General features: G+C 38.3%; 1 protein-coding gene across 1 annotated transcript in view; it reads right to left on the reverse strand.

The window, feature by feature from the left end:
* Window positions 1-22,179, reverse strand: part of colec12 (collectin sub-family member 12) — a 51,731-nt gene that overhangs the window by 12,930 nt on the left and 16,622 nt on the right. The window contains exons 3-10 of the mRNA XM_073874810.1: window positions 14,018-14,140; window positions 7,635-7,721; window positions 5,826-6,869; window positions 5,223-5,711; window positions 4,285-4,427; window positions 3,189-3,298; window positions 2,939-3,004; window positions 230-333 (exon numbers count right to left, since the gene is read on the reverse strand). Of these exons, the coding sequence (XP_073730911.1) occupies window positions 230-333; window positions 2,939-3,004; window positions 3,189-3,298; window positions 4,285-4,427; window positions 5,223-5,711; window positions 5,826-6,869; window positions 7,635-7,721; window positions 14,018-14,140 (2,166 nt within the window). The remainder of the gene's footprint in view (window positions 1-229; window positions 334-2,938; window positions 3,005-3,188; window positions 3,299-4,284; window positions 4,428-5,222; window positions 5,712-5,825; window positions 6,870-7,634; window positions 7,722-14,017; window positions 14,141-22,179) is intronic.

Below are 22,179 nucleotides of genomic sequence, written 5' to 3' on the forward strand. Positions count from 1 at the left end.
ATACAAAGCTGTGAGACTGATGTCATTAACCACATAGATGAAAGGTTTAACAACAAAACCACGTATGGGAAACATAAAGTCAACTGAATAAAATTTGCGAAGCAACTCATATACGCATTTAATGATTTATACAAAAGAGAAACAGAAAGCCGGTGTGTTGCTATGAGCAACAATAGACAGATGAGCTAGCGTTAGCTCGCCTGCTAACTGCATAACATCTCGAACTTACCAACATCTTGATCAAAGGGATTGGACGCGAAGAGAGGCATGGCCGACATATAAACACGACGAGATCTAAGCTCGATCCTCTTCTTGTTCGTCTCCCTGTCAGCACTTGGTTAAACGTGAATAAATAAACATAATAAAATAAAAACTACATTGAGTGTTGATGATGAGAACCCCTCCTATGTGAGTATCATCAGCACAGGACTGGTGAATTGTGGGTAATAGAGGTGTTGCTGGAGTGACCCCCATACTGTTTTAAATCACACACACATCTGTCATGTCCAAATAAACTTTTGGGGGTTTTGTGCGGGGTGTTGGTTCTATGAGTAATGTAAAACAACGACTTAACAAATATTAGGACGAAAAATACCGCTGTGAGATCATATGACATAATCACATGATAGACTCCCGTGACTCCACAGCCATGAGATGATTGCGACATTTTAATCTGCTTTTAAAATATCAATTTTGAACGTTGTTTAAACAGAAAAAAAATAACATTGTGTTAAAAAACAACTATTGTAGTTACATTTGTTACATAAAACAACACACAGCCCCGACATTTGCAAGCAAACATGGTTAAATGTACCACCCACAGTTAACCCTTGAATGTACGCTTATGTGGTTTTATTGTGTTTACTTATTCACACAACAGGCCAAGCAAAGATATAACCATTTCAGCTTGTAGGACATTTAGGAATGCTGAAATAGGTGTTAGATGTTTTCTAGTCTAATAACATGTGTGTTAATGGGTTTTTAACTCATACGTGAATATAGCACTTGCGGCAACTTCTCGATCTCCATGACAACCATCCACAACCTCCTCTCCCAGATTATAAAATATAATGTAATGCCATAGGACATTTAAATGTGAAACATTATCCTCACTTTTTTCACAAATGTATCCTTTACATTCTTAAGAAGCAAATTAATAAACGTTCAGGAAATGCAGGATCATGCACACAGACCATAAACCCAGCAAACAGAACGTTCCCCTAACGTAGTTTTTTGTTATCTTTTGGTTATTTTTGGGAACCAATTAATAAAATTCTGGGAACTATTTTTAGGTTTTATTTTTTTCAAAAATAAAATAATATACCCACAACGTTGAATGGTGGTTATTTTTAAATAACCTAAAAATAACTTATACATAACGTTCTCTAATAGTTATTTTTTGATTATTTTTTTGCAACCATAAAATAATGTTCCCTTCCCATAAAGTTGCAGGGTGGTTATTTTTTAAATGACCTAAAAATAACTTGTACATAACGTTCTCTAATGGTTATTTTTTATTATTTTTGCAACCATAAAATAACGTTCCTATAACGTTGCAGGGTGGTTATTTTTTAAATGACCTAAAAAATAACTTTTACATAACGTTCTTTAATGGTTATGTTTTGATTATTTTTGCAACCATAAAATAACGTTCCTATAATGTTGCAGGGTAGTTACTTTTTAAATTACCTAAGAATAACTTTTACATAACGTTCTGTAATGGTTATTTTTTTTATTTTTTGCAACCATAAAATAACGTTCAACGTTGCAGGGTGGTTATTTTTTAAATGACCTAAAAATAATTTATACATAACGTTCTCTGGTTATTATTATTATTTTTTTTGCAACCATAAAATAACGTTCCCATAACGTTGGAGGGTGGTTATTTTTTAAATGACCTAAAAATAACATTCTATTTCTGTAAAGAAAAACTTTCCGGGCTAACCAAAAACAAACCTTGGAAAATAACATTATAGGAACCAAAAACTAGGGGAACGTTTTGAGAACCAAAAACTAATGTTAGGGGAACGTTTCAGAAACCAAAAATTGTTATCTGGGAACAAAGATGAGTAGCCTAAGTCTGATACAATTAAAATAATGTTGTAAGGATTTTTTTTAAAGCATACAACAAGTTAAAAAATACCAAATTTATTTCAGATAAAAACATGGCCTTTTATGATGACTACATACATATTCAAATACTGTTTTTGTCCATAGCTAATGCATAATCAAATATTTCAAAAATTTAAAAATTAATTCATAAAAATCACATTACTAATAAACTTCATAATAAGACATAAAGAAGTAAAACTCTGATATGAAGAAATGTTGAATTATAGTCTTTTAAAAAATCAACATATTATTTGTAGTTTTATGGTTGGCTGTGTATAGCATATCTTAAGCAGCTACTGTACAAAGCTTCATTGTATTGCACTGGAGTAATGTGGCATCAGCTTTGTTAATGACACAGGTCAAATGTTTTTCAAAGGTATTTACAATCACATGAATACAATACATTACAGCTTTTTCATCTAACCATTGACAAGACTGGTAATCAGTGTATTTTAATGTAGTTTGTAGTCTTTAACTGGTCACGGTGATTGTCGATGTTATTTACTTTTGTGTCCATCAGGTAAGACTCCCTCTGAGGAAAGCAGTTGTTCTGGCTTCGTGAGAGGTTATTGGTGAAAGTGGTCTTTTGTAATTGTGACAACTGTCTCTGTGATTGTCAGATCCACAACACTGTGTTCGTTCAGTAACGGATGCTATAAAACTGGTACTTTTGCTGTGAAGAGTAAAGAACAGACAATGAATAGAATTCAAACAGACCAAGCAAAAAATGCTACCAAAAACTAACTTACTTTCATTGATTTGTTCACAAATGAAACCAATGCGTTCTGTGCAGAAAAAGTCATTCCAAAGAGCCTCATGTATTAACCCAGCACAGTCTTCCCCCTCCGCATGACCATGGCTCCAGTTATCAGGCTGTCCAGGTTTCCATTTCCTATTCAAATAAGACAAGAGTGATGAGAAACAGGAATATTTCACATATGGTAACACAAGATTGTGGATGCAGAACTCAGACGCCTCCACAGATTTACGGAACCCATCCTTCGAAAGGTTTTACACATCTTTCCCCGAGTTGTATGCATCTTACATATATGTATTTATTTGATCGATTAACTTACGAATAGTTGGGCAGGTTTCCATCCACCCATCTCCAGATATTTTCCTCTGCGCTATCTGTGAGGCCGAGCCAAAAGTAGCCTTTTCCAGAAATCTGCCTCTTTATCCATAGCTGTGACGGACAATATAGAACATAGTTGGCACTGATATTCACACAACTTTCTAATATATATATATTTTTTTCTTCTGGTATTTATTCCATTAATAAACGCCTTAGAAAAGCATGTCTTAAACCCTACACTAATTTGCACTGCTGGTAGATTGCATTGGTCATTATGGAAATTAGATTTTTTTTGCGCCTATGTTCTTTAAAGGGATAGTTCACCTTAAAATTAAAATTCTGTCATCATTTACTCATCCTCGTGCTGATCTAAACCTGTAAGAATTTCTTTTTGCTGATGAACACAAAAGAAGATATTTTGAGAAATGATGGTAAACACACAGCAGATAGTGACCATTGACTTCCATAGTAGGAAAAAATATTTTGGAATTATTGTGATAAAAGATGAAGAAAATATTTTAATAAATGATGGTAAGCATACAAATGACGGTCCCTATTTAATTCCATCATATTTTTTTATTCCTACTATGGAAGTCAATAGTCACTATCTACTGTGTGTTTACCATCATATCCCAAAATATCTTCTTTTGTGTTCATCAGAAAAAAATAATTCATACAGGTTTAGAACAACATGAGGATGAGTAAATGACGACAGACTGAACTATCCCTTTAACCTGTGCCTTGTCAGTAAATCACCCGCAAAAATTTCAACTCTGATCGGCGCTTTGAGCCATATTGCGTATATTAGCCCAGAGTCGTATAACGAGAGAGTAACGACACACTTTGGTCTTGTCGCCGCGCGGTCATGTGATTCATGTAACGTTCTACAGTTCCAAACCAAGCCGGGCTGTCAATCTGTTTGCATAGGTTTTCAGCTAGTTTAGGTTAATATTAGCTTGTAATGTGAATTGATTACTATACTTACTATGACATCTATGTGAGTGTCGTAACTCCCTTATTATACGACTCTGTATTAGCCTATATAAATATTTATATACAAGAGGCAAATATTACTTGGAATAGGAATCAGAATCTACCTGCTCATCTTCATCATTGATAATAAGCATTGATGAACTCATGTTGCTGCATCTTTGCTTTGTTTCATCAAAGTTCAGATTCTCTGTTGGAACTGAGAAGTAGTAACATGTGTCTCTGAAGCTCTTCCAACGCGGTGGACAACCTTAGATCAAAACACATTATTACATTTTCCTTTATGCAGAAGTAACATTAAATTCAGTCACTGTACATGGATTAAGCTTAATTAAGTAAACACGTTTCTATCGTATATAACATAAAATGACATATTCATATTACATACCTTAATTATTTGTTTTATATAAATACCAAATGTGACCCTGGACTGAATAAATAAATAAATTCCATTGATGTATGGTTTGGTAGGATAGGGCGATATTTGGCCGAGATACAACTATGCGAATATCTGGAATTTGAGGGTGCAAACAATGTAAATATTAAGAAAATTGCCTTTAAAGTTTTCCAAATGAAGTCCTTAGCAACCCATATTACAAATGATAAATACATTTTTAATATATCTACAATGGAAAATTTACAAAATATATTCATTAAACATGATCTTTACCTAATACCCTAATGATTTTTGGCATTAAAGGCGGAGTCCACGATGTTTGAAAAACGCGTTGGAAAAGGAGACGGGCCGACTACCAAAACACACTTATAGCCAATCAAATAAAATCAAATGCCGGGTTGCGTATGTGTGGGGCGGGTCTATCAACAGAAGGTCCAGATTCTATTGGGGTAGGGGCGTGTTTGTTTAGGTGATTTCAAATATCAACATTGGCTTTCAAACATCATGGACTCCGCCTTAAATTTCGACCCATACAATGTATTTTTGGCTATTGCTACAAATATACCTGTGCTACTTGTGATTGGTTTAGTGGTCCAGGGTTACATATGTCTAAAAAATAGCCTGTTTCAAGAATAAAAAGCTTGTTACCTGGTGCACTTGTGGGTAGAGCTACTTGCCGGTTAACAAAAGCTTGTGGATCTACTTGTGGCACAACCACTGGTGCTGGAAGTCCTGGTAATCCAGGAGGTCCAGGTGGACCAATAGGGCCAGCAGGCCCACGTGCTCCTTCTGGTCCTGCCGGCCCCGCTGGCCCTCTGAGGCCCTGTGGTCCTTGTGGCCCCTGAGGACCAGGCTGGCCATCTCTTCCAGTAAGGCCAGGTGTACCAGGGTCACCTTTCTCTCCTGGAAGCCCTGCCCTACCCCCTGACCCTCGTGAGCCCTTTGGCCCAGGGCTTCCTCTTGATCCAGGTGAACCTTTGAATCCTGACACACCAGGAGGCCCTGGTGGTCCTCTTTCGCCCTTGGGACCAGGGATACCAGGCACTCCTTTTTCACCGCTTTCACCTTTCTGGCCAGGTTTCCCAGCCAGGCCTTGGGACCCTTTGTCTCCACGAGGACCTCTTGGACCAGGAGGGCCTGAAATTAGGAAATGAACAAATAACTTAATAATAGTATAAAAGCACAAAATTTACAATATACAGATAAAAATAACAATTAAAAAGGTCTAAAAATGTATCAACAGAGTCTTACCATGAAGAATAGTGAAGTTTGTAATGAGCTGTGAGTGTTTGCTGTCAACCAGTTTCATTTCATCCATGACTATGGAGAGGCTGGTGACCTCTTTGTCAAGCCTGGCTGCAAGCTCTTCCTGCTGGGATTTAAGCTCTGTGCTGTCCGCTCTCGTTTCAGCCACACTGTTGTTCAACCCAAGCAGCAGTTCAGAGTGTTGGGTCACCGTCTCAGCGCAGGTGCGCAGACCATTGAGATCCACGCTGATCGCTCCGAGCAACTGTGTAGCAAAGCTTACATTGCCCGTTATTCTGTCCATTTCGCCCTCGTTGCGGTCGAGACGCGCCTCTAAGGTGTCAAACTTTATAGAGGTGGCGTTTTCACGATCTCGCTGTTGGTCCATGAGCTCACGGAGGCTTTGGTCATGGCCATCAGCGAGGGCCGAGGCGTTCTGCACCTGCTCCGTGAGCGAGTTCAGCTGAGAGGTCACATCCTCCAGAGCATCACTGTTGGAGCGAGTGAGCGCCGAATTATTAGCCGCTAATGCCTGAAGGTTCTGCACCTTCTCCCTCAGCCAGTCCGCATCTGCTTTGGTCTGCCTGGCAACCTGCTGAAGGCTCTGATAATCGTTCTTAAGCTTCTGGACGGCCTGGCTGGTGTCCTCCACTGACCTCTGGAGGGAGCTAATGAGGCTCCTCTGCTGGGTTTGGGTGAAGTTGAGAGTGCTCAGGTTTTGGGTGGTTTGGATCTGTTTGCTGCTTTGCTCCTGGAGATTCACCTGAAGCTGTGCCGTGTCCGTCTTCAGTCCGTCGATCACTCCGCTGTACGTGTTTAAGGTGCGGTTTACTTTGCTGATAACGTTAGCATTGCTCTCCAGCAGATCTCGCAGCGAGAGGTGTCCACTCTGCACGTCGTCGCCAGCTACCTGTAGCTCGTCGAGGGCAGCCCTGTTGCTGGAAGCACGCAGGGTGACTTCGTTGAGCTGATTCTGAAAGGTCTGAATTTCCATTTTGAATGTGAGAAGCTCACTGGTGGCATTTTCTGACTTCTCTCCTGTCTGATCATCTGCGCAGCAAATGTAGAGTTTGATAAGTAAAATACTTCAAATTGATTCTAACAGGTACACTGCCAGGACAAAAACTGGCCCCAACAAATTGTCCAAAGCTGTAACTGGAGCAGTTGAAAAGGTCTTAATATGTTCAGTTTATGTACAGATATGTATACATTTGGTACCAATATGTACCTTTGAGCAGTGGCAGCCGTTGACTTCTTTCTTTGAGGGCGCACGATGCAAAGTTCGTCACAACATGTATGTAGCCCGTCATGTGTGTGGTTCGTCATTTCAAAATATGTTTCTGGCGTGTCAAGTGAACCTAGGTGCATCACGTGTTTTGTCAAAATAAGTGTCTAAAGGGTTTATGATAAAAAAGATGCTCACGTTTGCCAGATACTCGCATAATCTCATACGTAATCAGAGTTTACTGTTAAGGAAGTGTCTTGAGCGTCTCTTTTATCTTAAACGTTTTGACGCGTGTACAGCAGGCTCTTATTTTGACAAAACACGTGATGCACATGGTTTACATGACGTAACAAACACATATTTTGAAAACACGAGCAACACGCATGACACTCCGAACACATATTTTGAATTTGCGCCCCTCGGAAGAGCAGTCACAAGCCGCCACTGTATCTTTGGTACCAGTATGTACCTCTGAGGTGCTAATTTTCAACTCCTTGGGTGCAAATGTGTACTTTGTACCACCCCAGGGACAGCTAGGGAACATTTATTGACCATTTTTATTTGATCCCCGCAGTCAAACATTGACTCACCAAGCTTTTTGAGGTCTGTCTCTACAGCCATGATTTTCCCACCATAATTCTCCATTCCCTCTGTTACATTATCCATCCTTTGGACCACTGTGGGATGCACATTACACAATACAGACTTTAGTCAGACTTTGTTTCAACTAGCATGCAATAAATCAGTTAAATATCAAATCTGAGCACGAGTACACTCAAATTATTAAGCGTATTCTCTCACAAACATATTGTTTAGTTTCAGAAAACATATATTAACCCACAAATGACTCCTTTTGGATGATTTAAATAGTGGATGTATGTGCTTTATGGAGATGACATAACAGTTGGCTGCTACAAACCTGATGCCATTGCATTAGTAAAAAAAGACCTTTGAAAAACAATGAAATAAATTCCTGTAGATTATACCGGCTTCCATGGCCATGCCTCAATGCTATAAACCTGTTTAATATGCAGGTACATAAATATAAAAACACAAAACACATGTTACAAACACACTGAGTGTCTTCTGAGCTTTTGTGATGCTGATTCCCATCAGTCTTGCTGTCACCACTGCAGCTATTCAATGACACATATCCTCACATTTGTTCAATAATGAAACCCAGTTTGAACAATTTATGATGCTTAAGGGCAAAATGTTTATATACTTATACAATGTTGTAAACAAGGCTTACATGCTTTTATGTCAGTCCAGATGTCTTCAAACCACTTAATGGATAAAGAGGAGGAGCAAGCCCCAGTACAATAACAAATTAGACATACTTTACATACTTTGATTTGATGGTTACGTTACAAAGATATTAAAATAATTTTACTGTTAACATACTTCATAACAAAAATAGATTGCTGAATAGATTTTAAAGTGAAAATCTTGATTTTAATCACATTTTATTTTTTTATTAATGCATTTTTGGTCGGAGCCGATGGTGTAGTGGATGGTGCTCCGACACATGGTGCAAACGCACTTCTGGCGACCCGAGTTCGAATCCCGGCTCGAGGTCCTTTGCCAATCCCATACCCCTCTCTTCACCCTATACTTTCCTGTCATCTCTGTAACTACTATCTATCAAATAAAGGCAAAAATGGCCCAAAAAATAACTTTAAAAAGTTAGCATTTTTGCTTGATGACTAACTGAATTCAAACAATATTTGGAGGACCCCCAGTAATACCATCACAGACCCCCTGTTGAAGGCCCATGTGTTAGTCTTTATTCTAAAGTATTTGGCTTACGTGCAGCACTAGGGGGCGCCTTCACTGTGCATTTGACTTTATTTACCTGGACTAAGTGTCCTATTTATATTTTTCTACAGAATGGCGAAAACATGCTATTATAGGCCATTTTGACAGCCATTAAATAATCCTGGAATAGATCAAAATCCTCCGTCTTGCTTGCAGTGTTTATTGCACTGACTTTCTCAACTGGCGGTCAGTCAGACATGAATGAAACGAATCATCGAATCATCTTTACTCTCCAGTGTCCACTCTCACGCTGTTTTTAAACCCGTGATTCATTCAGACATGCCGCACTCGCTAGTTACTGCCAGCAAATAAAAATGCACCAAAGATGTTGGGTGTTAGCATTCCTCACTGCGATTGTGTAACCAAACACAAAACAAATATATGCTGTAGGGGAGAAACAAAACACGGAGGTCTATTTCAAAGGCTTGCTGGTCATTTTCACACTGGGAGTCCATCAGTGGGAGGTTAACACCGCAGTTTCTCCTCACTCTCATGCCCCCGTACTTTGAGGAAAGCATTATTTTCCTGTATAATCTGTGTTATTTTTGGAGGTTTTCTTAGCCTCACAGCTTTTTCCAACAGGGACATAACCTGAATCTGCACTCATTGCACTTAAACGTGCAATTACAAACTCTTGTCAATACATTTTTTTTTAAAAAGGTTAAAAAAGAACGTATCCTCTGACCCTGCCCACAAAGGTAACATGAACTTTATTCAAGATGCCACAAAGTTGGTGTCGGTCAACCTGTGGTTTCTTAGACAACAAATTGCTGCTAAGGCATAAAACCTCTTCTGGAGTAAGTTTGCTGTGAGACTCGCTGCGTTACATGGGACGCTCATCTGGTTGGCATTAGACTACAGAGAAACACACAAGACATGTGGATTCGATGTAAATCAGGGACTTTATCTGGACAATATCATTAAACTCAGATCAAATCCTTTTAAAGGTAAATAAGAGATGTTTTCAAAGACAAATTATATGAGTGTGTTGTACTGTAGGAGATCTCTTAATGGAGAGGCAAGAAAGTTTTCTTATGGGAGGATCATGAACTAAAAAATATTTTGATAAAAACTTGTATGGCTTTACAGTTAATATTATTGTGTTATAAACACAGCATTTACTTAATTGACTTACAAAATAAAATATATCTGAGGTCAGTTAAAACACTGGAATATACTGGAAGCTTCTTCAAGACAACTATGGTGTGCATCTTATCCTGCCTTTTGGCAATAAACACAATAAGCTGTTTGACACAGGTCTGTTTGTGCTGTTGGCTTTTCCAGCTAATACAGAAAACACATGTCAGTGTAATAGTCATGGTGATAATATTTGGAAACTAGCCGGTTTCTGTTGTTAAATGCAGTTGCCTTATGAGAGACAAGAAGTAAAGTGAGCCAAAGTTTAACTGAGAAGCAGAAACCATGACAGATTCTTGAATCGTGTATTAGATGGATACAACATAAACAAACACACATAAAAATATTCCAGGTTTCTGGTCTAAACAACATAAAACAGTCAGGAATTATATTAATGTATCTAGTACTAGTAAATATAAACATCTGAGCTTAGTTTCAAAACCCCATTGACTGACTACATAGTGGGAAACTTGTTAGTTCACCCCAAAATGAAAATTTTGTCAATAAGTACTCACTCCATATTGTTTCACACCCATAAGACCTTTGTTTGTCTTTGAAACACAGATGAAGATATTTTTTGATAAATCTGAGAGCTTTCTGACCCCCATAGACAGCAACACAACTCACAACTTTCAAGGCCCAGAAACGCTCTAAATTAAGGACATTGTTAAAATAGTGTTTAAAATGTGACTACAGTGGTTCAATCTTCATTTCATGAAGCAATGAGAATACTTGAAAGTCAGTCTCTGACGCATATAAAAAGCAGCATACGTATGCGTTTTAAAGGGGACATATCATGAAAATCTTGACATTTTTCATGTTGAAGAGCTATAATTGTGTCCCCACTCCCCAGTGCTTCTATCATTCTAGAAAATGTGAAAAAAAATCAACCCAGAAACGTAGTTTTGGTAAACCATTCTCTGCAAGCATGTGAAAAAATAAATCATTGAAATTGGTCCCCTTGTGATGTCAGAAGGGGATAATACTAGGGATGCTCCGATCAGGATTTTTGCAGGCCGATACCGATCACCGATTTGTTGTCTTCGTGATCAGCCGATACCGATTTTTCAAGCTGATATGCAAGCTCTTTGATGACTGTAACTTTTAACATTTTTTCTAGATAAAGTAAAACCACAGATGTTGCCTTTGTTATATTACTTGCAGTAATTAGGTATATTATTGTTTTAATAGAGAATCAAATAAATTAGCACAACAAATATTTCTTCTGCAAAGAGAAATTTAATATGCCTTTAAAAAGGCTTATGTCTGTAAAAACTAATGAAAATAAAACAGTTAACAGTCTTTACTGTATGAATTAAATATACACGCATTCGTATGAAGTACAACAGTTCTTTAGTGAAGAGCAGAGAGTGATTTTATTGAGAGATGAATTAGGTTACTGTAGCTTTAAGACTTGAGATCGCTCTGTTCACGTGCACTGATGACAGGCTGCTGTGTGTGCGTGCGGCGGGTGTATGCAGACGAGAGCAGCTGTGAGGAAAATTAAAGTTTAAACGCTCAAAACTCATGCAAATAATAAACTTTTGACATGAGGATGCAATTGTCCGCGATAGATATGTGTTGTATACGCTGTTTGATGGGGATGTGAAGACGGGTCGCGATGTTAGGACCGGACCGCGTCCTCATAGAAAATACACATATCTCTGTAAAGGCAAAGAGAGAAATGCAAATCTACACGTCGCTCATCAGCCACGGGTTATAAAAATGCTCTTACTGCGTAAAAATGGTCTCTACGTGCAGCCGCATTGAGGAGCCATATCATGACAGACAAAAGTAAACAGAAAGATCGGTTCAAGAGATCGGCAAATTTAACGAGGACCGATCGAGTCATTTAATGCCGTTATCGTCCGATACCGATCTGCGGCCGATAGATAATACTGCCCCTTAATCTGCACTATCCAATCACGGCACTGCCATTAAGTGCAGAGATCAGCTCATTTGCATTTAAAAGGACACACACACAATGGCTTTTGCTCACGGTCACAAAGTGGCAATGTTAACATGCTATAATATGATATTTTGAGCTTAAACTTTAAATACGTACTCTGGGGACACCAAAGATTTATTTTACATCTTAAAAAAGTCTTGTGAAATGTCCTCTTTAAACATCACCCATCATCGTGCCAGTGTTTTACTTATGCATTCCCTGCTTACGTGAATTACACATTGGAGACTTTATGAGTACAAAAAGTATTCTTGTTACTTCATGAAATAAAGATTGAACCGCTGTAGTCACCCACTCTGAAATGATGTGTTCATTTTTAACACATTGTTTTGTGCTATGCTATTTAATACATAAAGGGGTGGTTTCCTGGACAGTGCTTATCCTAGTCCTAGACTAAAATGCATGTTTGAGATGCCTTAATTCAAAAACACCTTGTACAGGCATATCTTAACCTATATTAGTGCCATTGTCTTAAGATGCACACCAGTATTGTTTTTTTGTAAGGTTTGTTTGTAAAAATTACTTAAATAGCTTAAAGCAACACTATGTAGTTTCCATGTAAAAATGATTTACAGCTCCCCCATGTGGTTGAAAAGCGCAACAGTGCCTGGTATCAGACACTCTTCTGCAGGCAGGGGGAGGGGCGGGGCTGTGTTTCCTACCCTCCACCGCCACTTTCAGAGTGTGCTTGTAGCAGCTAGGAGGCTGCTCAGGTTGCAGCAACAGTACAATTTGTCCAGTTAAAAGTTGTTATTTCACTGAAATAATTTTAGAGACATTATTTAAAGGTAAAAAAAACTATATAGTGTTGCTTTAATATAACTAAGGCCTAGTCCTGAATTAATCTAAACCCTGTCCGGGAAACCACCCCATGTGTTATTTTAACGCATAATATGTCATTTGGTGTTGATTTTGTGTTCAAATAAATAAAACGGACAACACACGATGTGTTAAAACAATACAAAATGTGTTGTTTTAAAGCAACACTAAAGAGTTTTTGCTCTTTGCTCCCCCTACAGGTTAGAAGCGTAATTGTCCATTACCACTGTCGTAAATACTGCAGCTTAGCTGGCTCTGATTGGATTGTAGGTCTGCCGTAAAGCAAGTTTTTGTAGTTTTCAATCAAACTACAGGACCGCGACCCAACGGTTGGAAACTTCTTTAGTGCGGTTTTGGCCGATAGAGGGCTGCAAGGCGGATGTGAAAGTGCCGTTTCACCCTGTTTCGAGAGGATGAACGATTTTTGGAAAGTTATTTTAAGGTAAAAAAAAACTATTTGGTGTTGCTTTAATACAACCATTTTAAGAGTGCTTGACTATTTTACCAATGTCTTTACTGTGTTTCTGGGCCTTGAAATTTGTGAGTTGTGTTGCTGTCTATGGGGGTTAGTGACAGATCTGGAATGTTATCAAACCCCGATATAAAGTCTGTAAATGGATGGACAACAGACCTATGGCCATCCAAAGCGCTTTACAAGTTTGCCTCACATTCATCCATTCAGTCACTCATTCATACACCGACGGCGGTGTCAGCCACGCAAGGTGCCATCCAGCTCATCGGAAGCAGCTGGGTTAGACGACACTTGGTCAGGTGGAGCCGGGGATTAAAATCTGTACACCACATTCATAGTGCTATGCACGGGAGACTTCATAATGTAATGTCTTCAGTAGAGTTTGACATTTACATAAGCAAACAAAATGCAAAACACAAACAAATGTTGGGTTAAGACATTTAATTAATAATAACTGCAACAAACTATTTTTATGAACACCTCTTAGTATAACCAGAAATATGAGGTTATTTCAAATTAACATCGCTCTCGCCTCATCATACATCATCTTGGACCTTTAACTTTCTTCATGGCAATGCCTTAGAAATTGAAGGCAGCATAATTAAAGTAAAATTAATGCTTATGATGCCACAAAATGCTGCTTCCATAGGCAGCCCACCTGGCCTTTAAAAAGAGCACAATAATGCTTTCGTATGCATCTTACCTAAATCTCAGAGAGAAATGAATCAGCACATTCAAAGACAATGGATAAAACGTCTTACCTTTATACCCCAGCACAGCAACAGCTATGGTAAGAAGTGCACAGAGGACATAAAGAAGGGCAATAGCCACCCTCAGGGCCCAGTCATTTTTACATTTAGTGCATTCATTTCCCTCCTGGATACCTGCAACAGAAAGAAACAATGTTTGTTTAACATTATATAAACACACCAGACTCATCCCAGATAGCAAGCACATGTGGGCCACTTCAGGCAAAGATGCGGCACTGCTGGTCTTCTTATGGCCCGAATAAAAGGGATGTGAACCTAAAGTGGCTCACATGTAAAATAGCAAAAATGGGCCACATATATCAATCACATGTGGGCCTATTAAGGCAAAGATGTGGTGCCCACGGCAACATGTCATCTGAATATGAACCAAAAGTGGCCCATCTGACAAATAGTGAATATGGCCCAAATATCAAACAACAAATATGAGCCACCTTTGGCAAAAATGCTGCACAGCAGACACGGCCTAATCTTGGAATAAACCAAATGTGGCCCTCACATGTTGCAGCAAATGTGGCCCAGCTCTTTACAAACGTTGCTGGGCCAGTTTTGGCAAAGATATGGCACGGGTAGGCACCGGCTCATGTGGGTTTGTGTCTAAAGTGGCCCACATATGTTGCAGCAAAGGTGGCCCAGTTCTTTTAAAACATATCCGGGCCGGTTTTGGCAAACATGTGGCACAGAAAGCAACAACTCATGTGGGTGTGAGTCTGAAGTTGCCCATATATGATGCTGTAAATGTGGCCCAGCTGTATAAAGATCCATCAGGGCCAGTTTTGCAAAGATATGGCACAGTAAGCACGGGCTCATGTGTGTGTGAGTCTGAATTGATCCATATACCCAGCTAACAGAGAAAAGTTCTAAGAACGTTCCCTGAAAGTTCCCAACGTTCCCAAAAACTTTCTGCCAACATAAAAAGTGTCCAGTTTTCTTGACGTTCTAAGAACATTTCTTTGTTGTCCGAATGTTAGAGGAATGTTACATTTTACCATTTTCAAACATTTTGACAATGTCCTGTTTTAATGTTAACACAATGTTTAAAACAACAACTGTTTTTTATATTGACATGTTTGCTTGTTATGTAAATAATAGAGAAACATTGCATTTTATTATTTTAAAACTGTTATAAAACATTATTTCTGAATGTTCAGTAAAAATATTGCTGTAGAAAACACATTTTACTTATTAGGTTTAGATGTTGATGCTTTGTTTAATTTTAAGTCACCATTATTGTGATTAGTGTTTGTTTTAGTTGGACCCTTGACTTCTTTACCAATTTTTCCTGGTTGCCTTACTTTGTGTGTATAAAACACATTTGTTATGGTAATGTAAAGTTAATAGTGCAATTATGTGGTGGTTGGTATATAATGGTAAAAATAATCAAGTAATTAAAGGATTAACTCTTCAAAAGTTTATTTTCTGTCTATGTTGTATATGAGATCCAGCACTTTCACAGCAGTTTGTCATTAAGGAGTTTTAGAAATTGTGGCAAAAAATAACTGCTGTAAATTTGGGACACACAAACATCAAGAATCAGACTATGAATCTCAACCATGGTGACAAAGAAAATGTAAAAAGTTCATTATTTCGCCATGTCGCAGTGCATGCTGGGAGTCCTGGATGAGTTTTGTAATTTGTTAATACCCAGCATGCATTGCAGCATGAAGTTTTTCATTTAATTGTCACCATGGTTGAGATTCATACTCTGTTTGTGGCATCACTCTGGCTTGCTCGTGGGCGAGATGTGTCAAACAGGAGTGGACCACACAAGTGCCATCAGGTATGGGCCAGTGAATGGTGTTGGGTCTGGGCTGAATCTGGGCCAAAATTTAAATTAACATTACCCAGATTTGGGCCAGATCTGCATTGTTTGCTTTGTGTTTGGCTGACATGTGGCGTTTCTATGGTTTGCTTGTGGTAAAGATCTGGAAAAAAGAGGTGGACCGCTCAAGTGCCATCATTCCATGCCAAAGGTGGGCCAGATGAAGGTGTCAGATGTGAACCAGAACTGGGCCACAGCAATTTTGCTATCTGGGATAAACCATAGTTCACCACAAAACTCATAATTTCACAACCCATGTGTTGTTACAAATCGTATGAAATTCTTTGTTCTTGGCAGATACTTTGTATAGAAAACAGAGCAGCACCCTCAGGTCCATTCAGTGGAACAATATGAGGTTTCTACTAATTTTTTTTAACACTTTAACAACTTAAAGGGATAATTTGGCCAAAAATCAAAATTACGCCACAATTTAATTACCCCCAAGCCATCCGAGATACATATGTCCATCATTTTTCAGATGAACACATTATCAGTTGTTTTGGAAAATCTCTTCCAAGCTTTATAACCATAAGAATAGGGTCCACCTCCTCCAAGCCCAAAAGACCGTGCATCCATCCTTAACAAAGCAATCCAAACAGCTCCAGGGGGATAAATACAGGCCTTCTGAGGGTAATCGATGTGATTTTGTAAGAGAAATATCAATATTTAAAATTTACAAGCAAAAATAACTAGCTTTCAGTAACAATGCCATCTTGGACTACTCTGCATTTACAAGAGTGTTCAAGGCTGCGAACAAAATCATAAACTGTGAAAGTAGGTACTCTATTAGATGAAGTACCAACTCATTGACCGTTAAAACAGTAGATACTTTATAGTATGAATATGGATAGTATGAATGAATTTGGACGTACTAAATTTGCATGTGAGTAGAGCTGCGTTATCGCTTTTGGACATTTTTAAATAAAACAATGCATCTCATTCTTCTTTTTCATTGGGTAACTCCTCTCCCAAGCGCTCACGGGATAGTAAAGGGTCCATCGAATGAACACATCGGGATCTTGCGGAAGTAGTAGGTCATCCTGGTAATTTTCGCCTATTGTTTTTATTATACTATAAATTGGGAAATACTACTTGCCTCGCTTACTGCTTTTTGCCTACTATATTGTATCGAGGTAGGAGGTTTGGACTTGTAATTTATTATTATTATTTTTTAATTCACATAAAATTTTATAATATAGTATTTAATAAATAGAATATTTTATATAGGATCAGCAATGTCAGGCTTTCTATCTAGGGTTTTTTTTTCTCCCAAGGACTTTTTTCCCCACAGGGTTTTTCTCCTAGGAGTGTTTTTCAACCCCTAGGCAGTTAGCTGACATTAGTCTAACATTTTCTATACATTAATACTCTCATTAATACCGCTCACAAGCCGCAAACTAATCTTAGCCACTGAACTTTGCAACTTTTGTTGTCCTCCTGATTTTTCTGTGCTCTCTCTTGCTTTTATTAATGTAAAACTGCTTTGGAGCAATTAAACAATTGTGAAAAGTGCTATATAAATAAAATTGACTTGAATTCATAAGTAAAATGAGTAAATAATGTAGTAATAAATATTTTTGGATGAACTATCGCTTTAATAGCTGCTTTGTCTGGAAAAATGTGCTGCCTTTGTTTTAATAACATAATGTTTTCAGTCTTTCGCATTACTATATTTGCTTATATTCTATATGGTCTTTAAATATATTTATGTATAGTCAAAAAACATTTATGTGTGACATGTCGATAATTAGCAGTTACTTCTATGATATTTATTTAAGTTTGAGACTCTGACTGAACTGTCACAGAATGTAAAAATCAACAACATATAAAACAACACATTTTGAAACGCCTGCAGGAAATTCTTATAATAAACAAAATTCCAATGGATGAACAAATATTTGAGTGATTTCATGCAAAGCAGCTCTAGAGATCCCTGAGCATGTGATGGTGGAAGTGATTTCCTCATCATGAACTTCTCATCTGCTTGTTTTCACAAGCCAAGCTGAAACTACACCATTATAGTTTACTGTGGTGAGCAACCACATGTGATGTTTGTCCTGAATGAAGAACGTGTCTGTCTGATTCAGACTAACTTTTGCATCAAATTCTTTACCCTTTAAAACCCACCCAATGTTGCATCTCAAACAGCACCAACCAACAATGTAGAGAAGACAACAAAACAAATTACGTCAAGCACACATGTGTCTGCAGGTTAATTCCTTAGCAAGGTCCTTAGTAAATAAACATCCCAACAGCTTACTATCTTCAGAAAAACTCCAGACATTCCTTAACGGGGCTCACATCCTCATTTAACTTCCTCCCCCTTAATGTTATCAGAATGTGGGTTTTATCAGCAGATGGCCACAGTGGCAGCCGTGGCAGGCCGAAATGAAAGCTCCAGGAGAGAGCTAGGGGGCGGGCAGGTCGCTGGGGAGCTTGTCCTTAGACCCAAACATCTGTGTAAACATCAAGACAGAACGCCTCGAACGGACCTTTAAGCTACGGCCCCGGATGTGGGGAATGTACTCCATCGCGCCCCCCCCCCCCCCCCCTTAACATGAGAGTCTGGTGAGGTGGTTAGTATGGGGGAGATCAAGAGAGGCCTCCCATCAGCCCCCACCCAACCTAACTCAACTATAACCAAACCATACCGTGTAAACAAGCATAATCACCACCTCTGGCTACGGGTCAGTGGGATGTGCAAAGAAAACAATGTAAGCCTCACATCTGCATGTTTCATCTGCTTAATGCAAAACTATCTAGATGTTGAGAAATTGTTTTCAACTGTTTGCACTGATGCTAGACTGCCTTTAACTACAGTCCACGCTTTTCACACATGCTTTCAAAAACAGAAGGATGAAGCTGATTTAACAGAGGAAATACAGATGTGTTGTTTCAAATTGCTGGAATTCCAAGACAGGATTAAAAATTCCTAATTTTAAACAACAGATAGAGAAAAGAGCAAAAGCCATCTACTTACATGTTATCTTGTTTGATCTAAATCATATCTCACATAAAAACTGCATGTGTCTGTATGTAAACTGAATAGGACAACGTTATCCATAAACATTCCGAACCAAATCCAAACATCTACATGTGTTTTAAAACAGCACACGTACCTAAACCTGCAGAAGAAGAAGTGAACTGGGTTGCTAAGTCAAAGACCATACACCTGGGCCCTTACTTTGCGCTTTTGGAAAGGTCTGGAAAGGGGCTACACTGTCCCTTTCAAAATGCCAGCAACGACTGGTTCGGATTCAGGAAATTCCCAACGAGAACTCGGAGTTAACTCGGACATACCAGACTTCTGTACATAGTGCACAGAGTAACTGCCGTAAACACATCAGATCCTGAATGTTACAGATCACTTGATCATAATGAAAACTGGTAAAAGCAAGATTGATAAGATGCTTTGACTGTGTATGAGATGTGACTGTAAACTGTGTCAGAGATGGGGTGACAGAGAAAGAGCGAAACGCTGAAATCTGCATCTACGGCTGTGTAACAGCTGTGTTTCATTTGGACTCAGGAAGTTGGGACTCAGTACTTTTTCTCTGTACCTGCTATAAGAGTCACTCACACATGCCCAATTCAACAGAACGCCAGTGATGGAAATTTCCATGGAAAGAAATAAGACGGTTTTCCACACTACACACACAGATCATGATTGACATGCTTATTATGTGGAAGTAATACATATGCATGTTATTCTCAACCTATCCTCCAACACATACAAGTGTTTAGGTCGTTTGTCCATTCCCCCAAATATGACCCACAGATGTGTTTCCTAAATGAACGCCTCTACAGGCAACAAGTGAAACTTAATTTACTGGCGTATAATTTTGCTATGATGATTTTCTATTTAAACTGCTAGGGTTAATTGTATTTAGTTGCGCATTACACTATTCAGGCATTTTAAGTAAATAACAGGGTTTCCCGCAGCACTTTGCAGTTCGGGCGGCCCGCCTAAAGCCCTGCACAAAAAACAGTCAAGTGCATCTCGGAGAATAGCGCGGACGCGCTTTACATCGCGAGGGGGCACGCACGCCACACGGCCGAAATTAGAGAAAGACGCTGTCCGTCACTGCCTGGAGGATAATTGCCCGCCTAAAGCCCTGCACAAAAGACAGTCAAGTGCATCTCGGAGAATAGCGCAGACGAGCTTCACAACGTGAGTGTGCACGCTCACCAAACGGCCGAAATGGTGCTTCAACTGTCTGGAGGATGGCCAGTTGATAAAACGCGTGTCCGTGAGAACTGTAAGTGGACTTATGTTTTGGGTTTATTTAAGCCTGTTATTGTATTAGTCTATAGTTCTTGCAAATTTTAAGTAAGTTAGCTGGTGATTTTCTTGTTTGAGCAACCTGCTAGCTAGGTTGCACGTGCCTGTTGATTTGATATAATTGTTGAGCGCTCTTGCTCACGTTATTTATGTGCATTGTTTATATGCTAAAGTAGTTACACTCCTTTAAGATAATGTAATTAAAAGTGGGAAATAATCAGTTTTTACAATCCTTCAGTTTGTTTTTATTAACCCTTTAGTTTCACTTCATCATGCAGCTATTTTCATTAGAGGTATCTGTTAAAAAATATTTAATTCATTAATAATCTAGTATGTGTGCATTTTCTGTCATAGTTTCTTCAAAATTAAGTTTTATTTGAGTGTTTTAAATAAAAATATTTTTATTTTCATCATGACACGTATGCCCCGCCACTTTGATTGCTCCGCCCACCAGTAAAATCCTACCACCTTAACTAACAAATTTTCTGCGAGAAACACTGAAATTACATACCCATTTATTTACTATATAATATAAAACACAGCTTACAAAACAATCTTTTAAAAAAAAAATCCAAATACTGAGGTTAAGGAAAAGAGGAAAAGACACAAAAGTGATTACTATCTGCTGTAAATCTCGAATTCAGTGTGTAAACTCGTTCAAAAACTGCTTCCAGAAGAAGCAAAATATGACATCTTTGATTGTGAAATAGCATTGGCTCTCGTGTGTCTCGTGACCGATTGCCAGCTAGCAATGGAAAATGCTATTGGCTCATGTGATTGATTGGTTTGTAATACTTTTATACTGGTTAATTTATACAATAAATACCTGTGATTTTACTTGTATATGCATGTTGTGTTTTATATGGTGGAGAAGTGGTTGGGTTTAGGGTAGGGGTTGGGTAAGATCCTCCAAAATATTTCTAAAACCATAAATGTTTATGAAACCATTGCTAATTTTACAAATCCAGAACATTTAATGTGTCTAATCTGACGCATAGGGTAAACCCCCTTAAAACTAGAGGGTGCTTATCCCTAAAACGTTAATGTATGTCGTAATAAGCTGCTCTCACAAATAACATATGTCTTGTAATTCTTTAATTAGAAAACTTTGCATGTCTATTTGAAACCTACCATAAAAGTTTCAGTAATGAAATGAATGAATTATTGCAATTAAAATGATCAAGCCGTACTTAAACAACAATCTTTCATAATTTTAACAAATATTTGCTCTATAATTCTGAACATGACCATAGTGAACATCTGGTAACATCAATCAAACAAGTTTAGTATAAAATGTTATAAATTAGAAATTTTAGTACATTTCGTGTATGTGGTGCACAACTCTGGATCCAATCATCATACCCCCAGCACCCCTCATTAAAAGCCCTCTCTCAGGAATGTTAACAAGTAAGCACTCTAAAAACAAATTACTACACCAGTTGGTTTGTAAACCTCTGAACTATACATGCAACCTTTTTTTTGTTTAGAGGGCAAACAGGTTTATAACACTTTAAACCACTATAACCATCTGGAGTTTATTAAAGATAAAAATATACAAGGACACAGGAGAAGATTTGATACAATAATCCTCCATGCCAGAGACTAAAGAACAAACATTTAAAGTGTCAGCTCGGTTTACAATTTGCATGCAAGGAATGCTTTACTCAAAGAAACCTTTGTATTAGTCGCTTAAGCCTAATTTAAAAACACAGCCATAGTATAGGAAGTACATTCTGAAATATATCTGAGAAAGAGGAACTTATGAATTTAAAAATGACCTCCGTTTATCTTTGCAGAAGGACTCTGATCCAATAAAAACAGCACGGTCCATTGACTTAGAGCATTTCATTTGAGCAAGCAGATTGCTCAAGGAGTCTTGAGATCAAATCATTGAAAACGAAACCTGTAGTGTACACTGAGGAAAATCAGGACTTAAAAAGAATAATATTTGAGACTTAATTCCCCCGAAGATTACTGTTAATTATAGCTGGGCCGATTTTATTTACATTCAAGTTTCTTTGCTCCAGTAATAGGACAAAAGCAATTGCAAAC

Source organism: Misgurnus anguillicaudatus, chromosome 2, assembly GCF_027580225.2.
Source record: "Misgurnus anguillicaudatus chromosome 2, ASM2758022v2, whole genome shotgun sequence".
Taxonomy (NCBI): domain Eukaryota; kingdom Metazoa; phylum Chordata; class Actinopteri; order Cypriniformes; family Cobitidae; genus Misgurnus; species Misgurnus anguillicaudatus.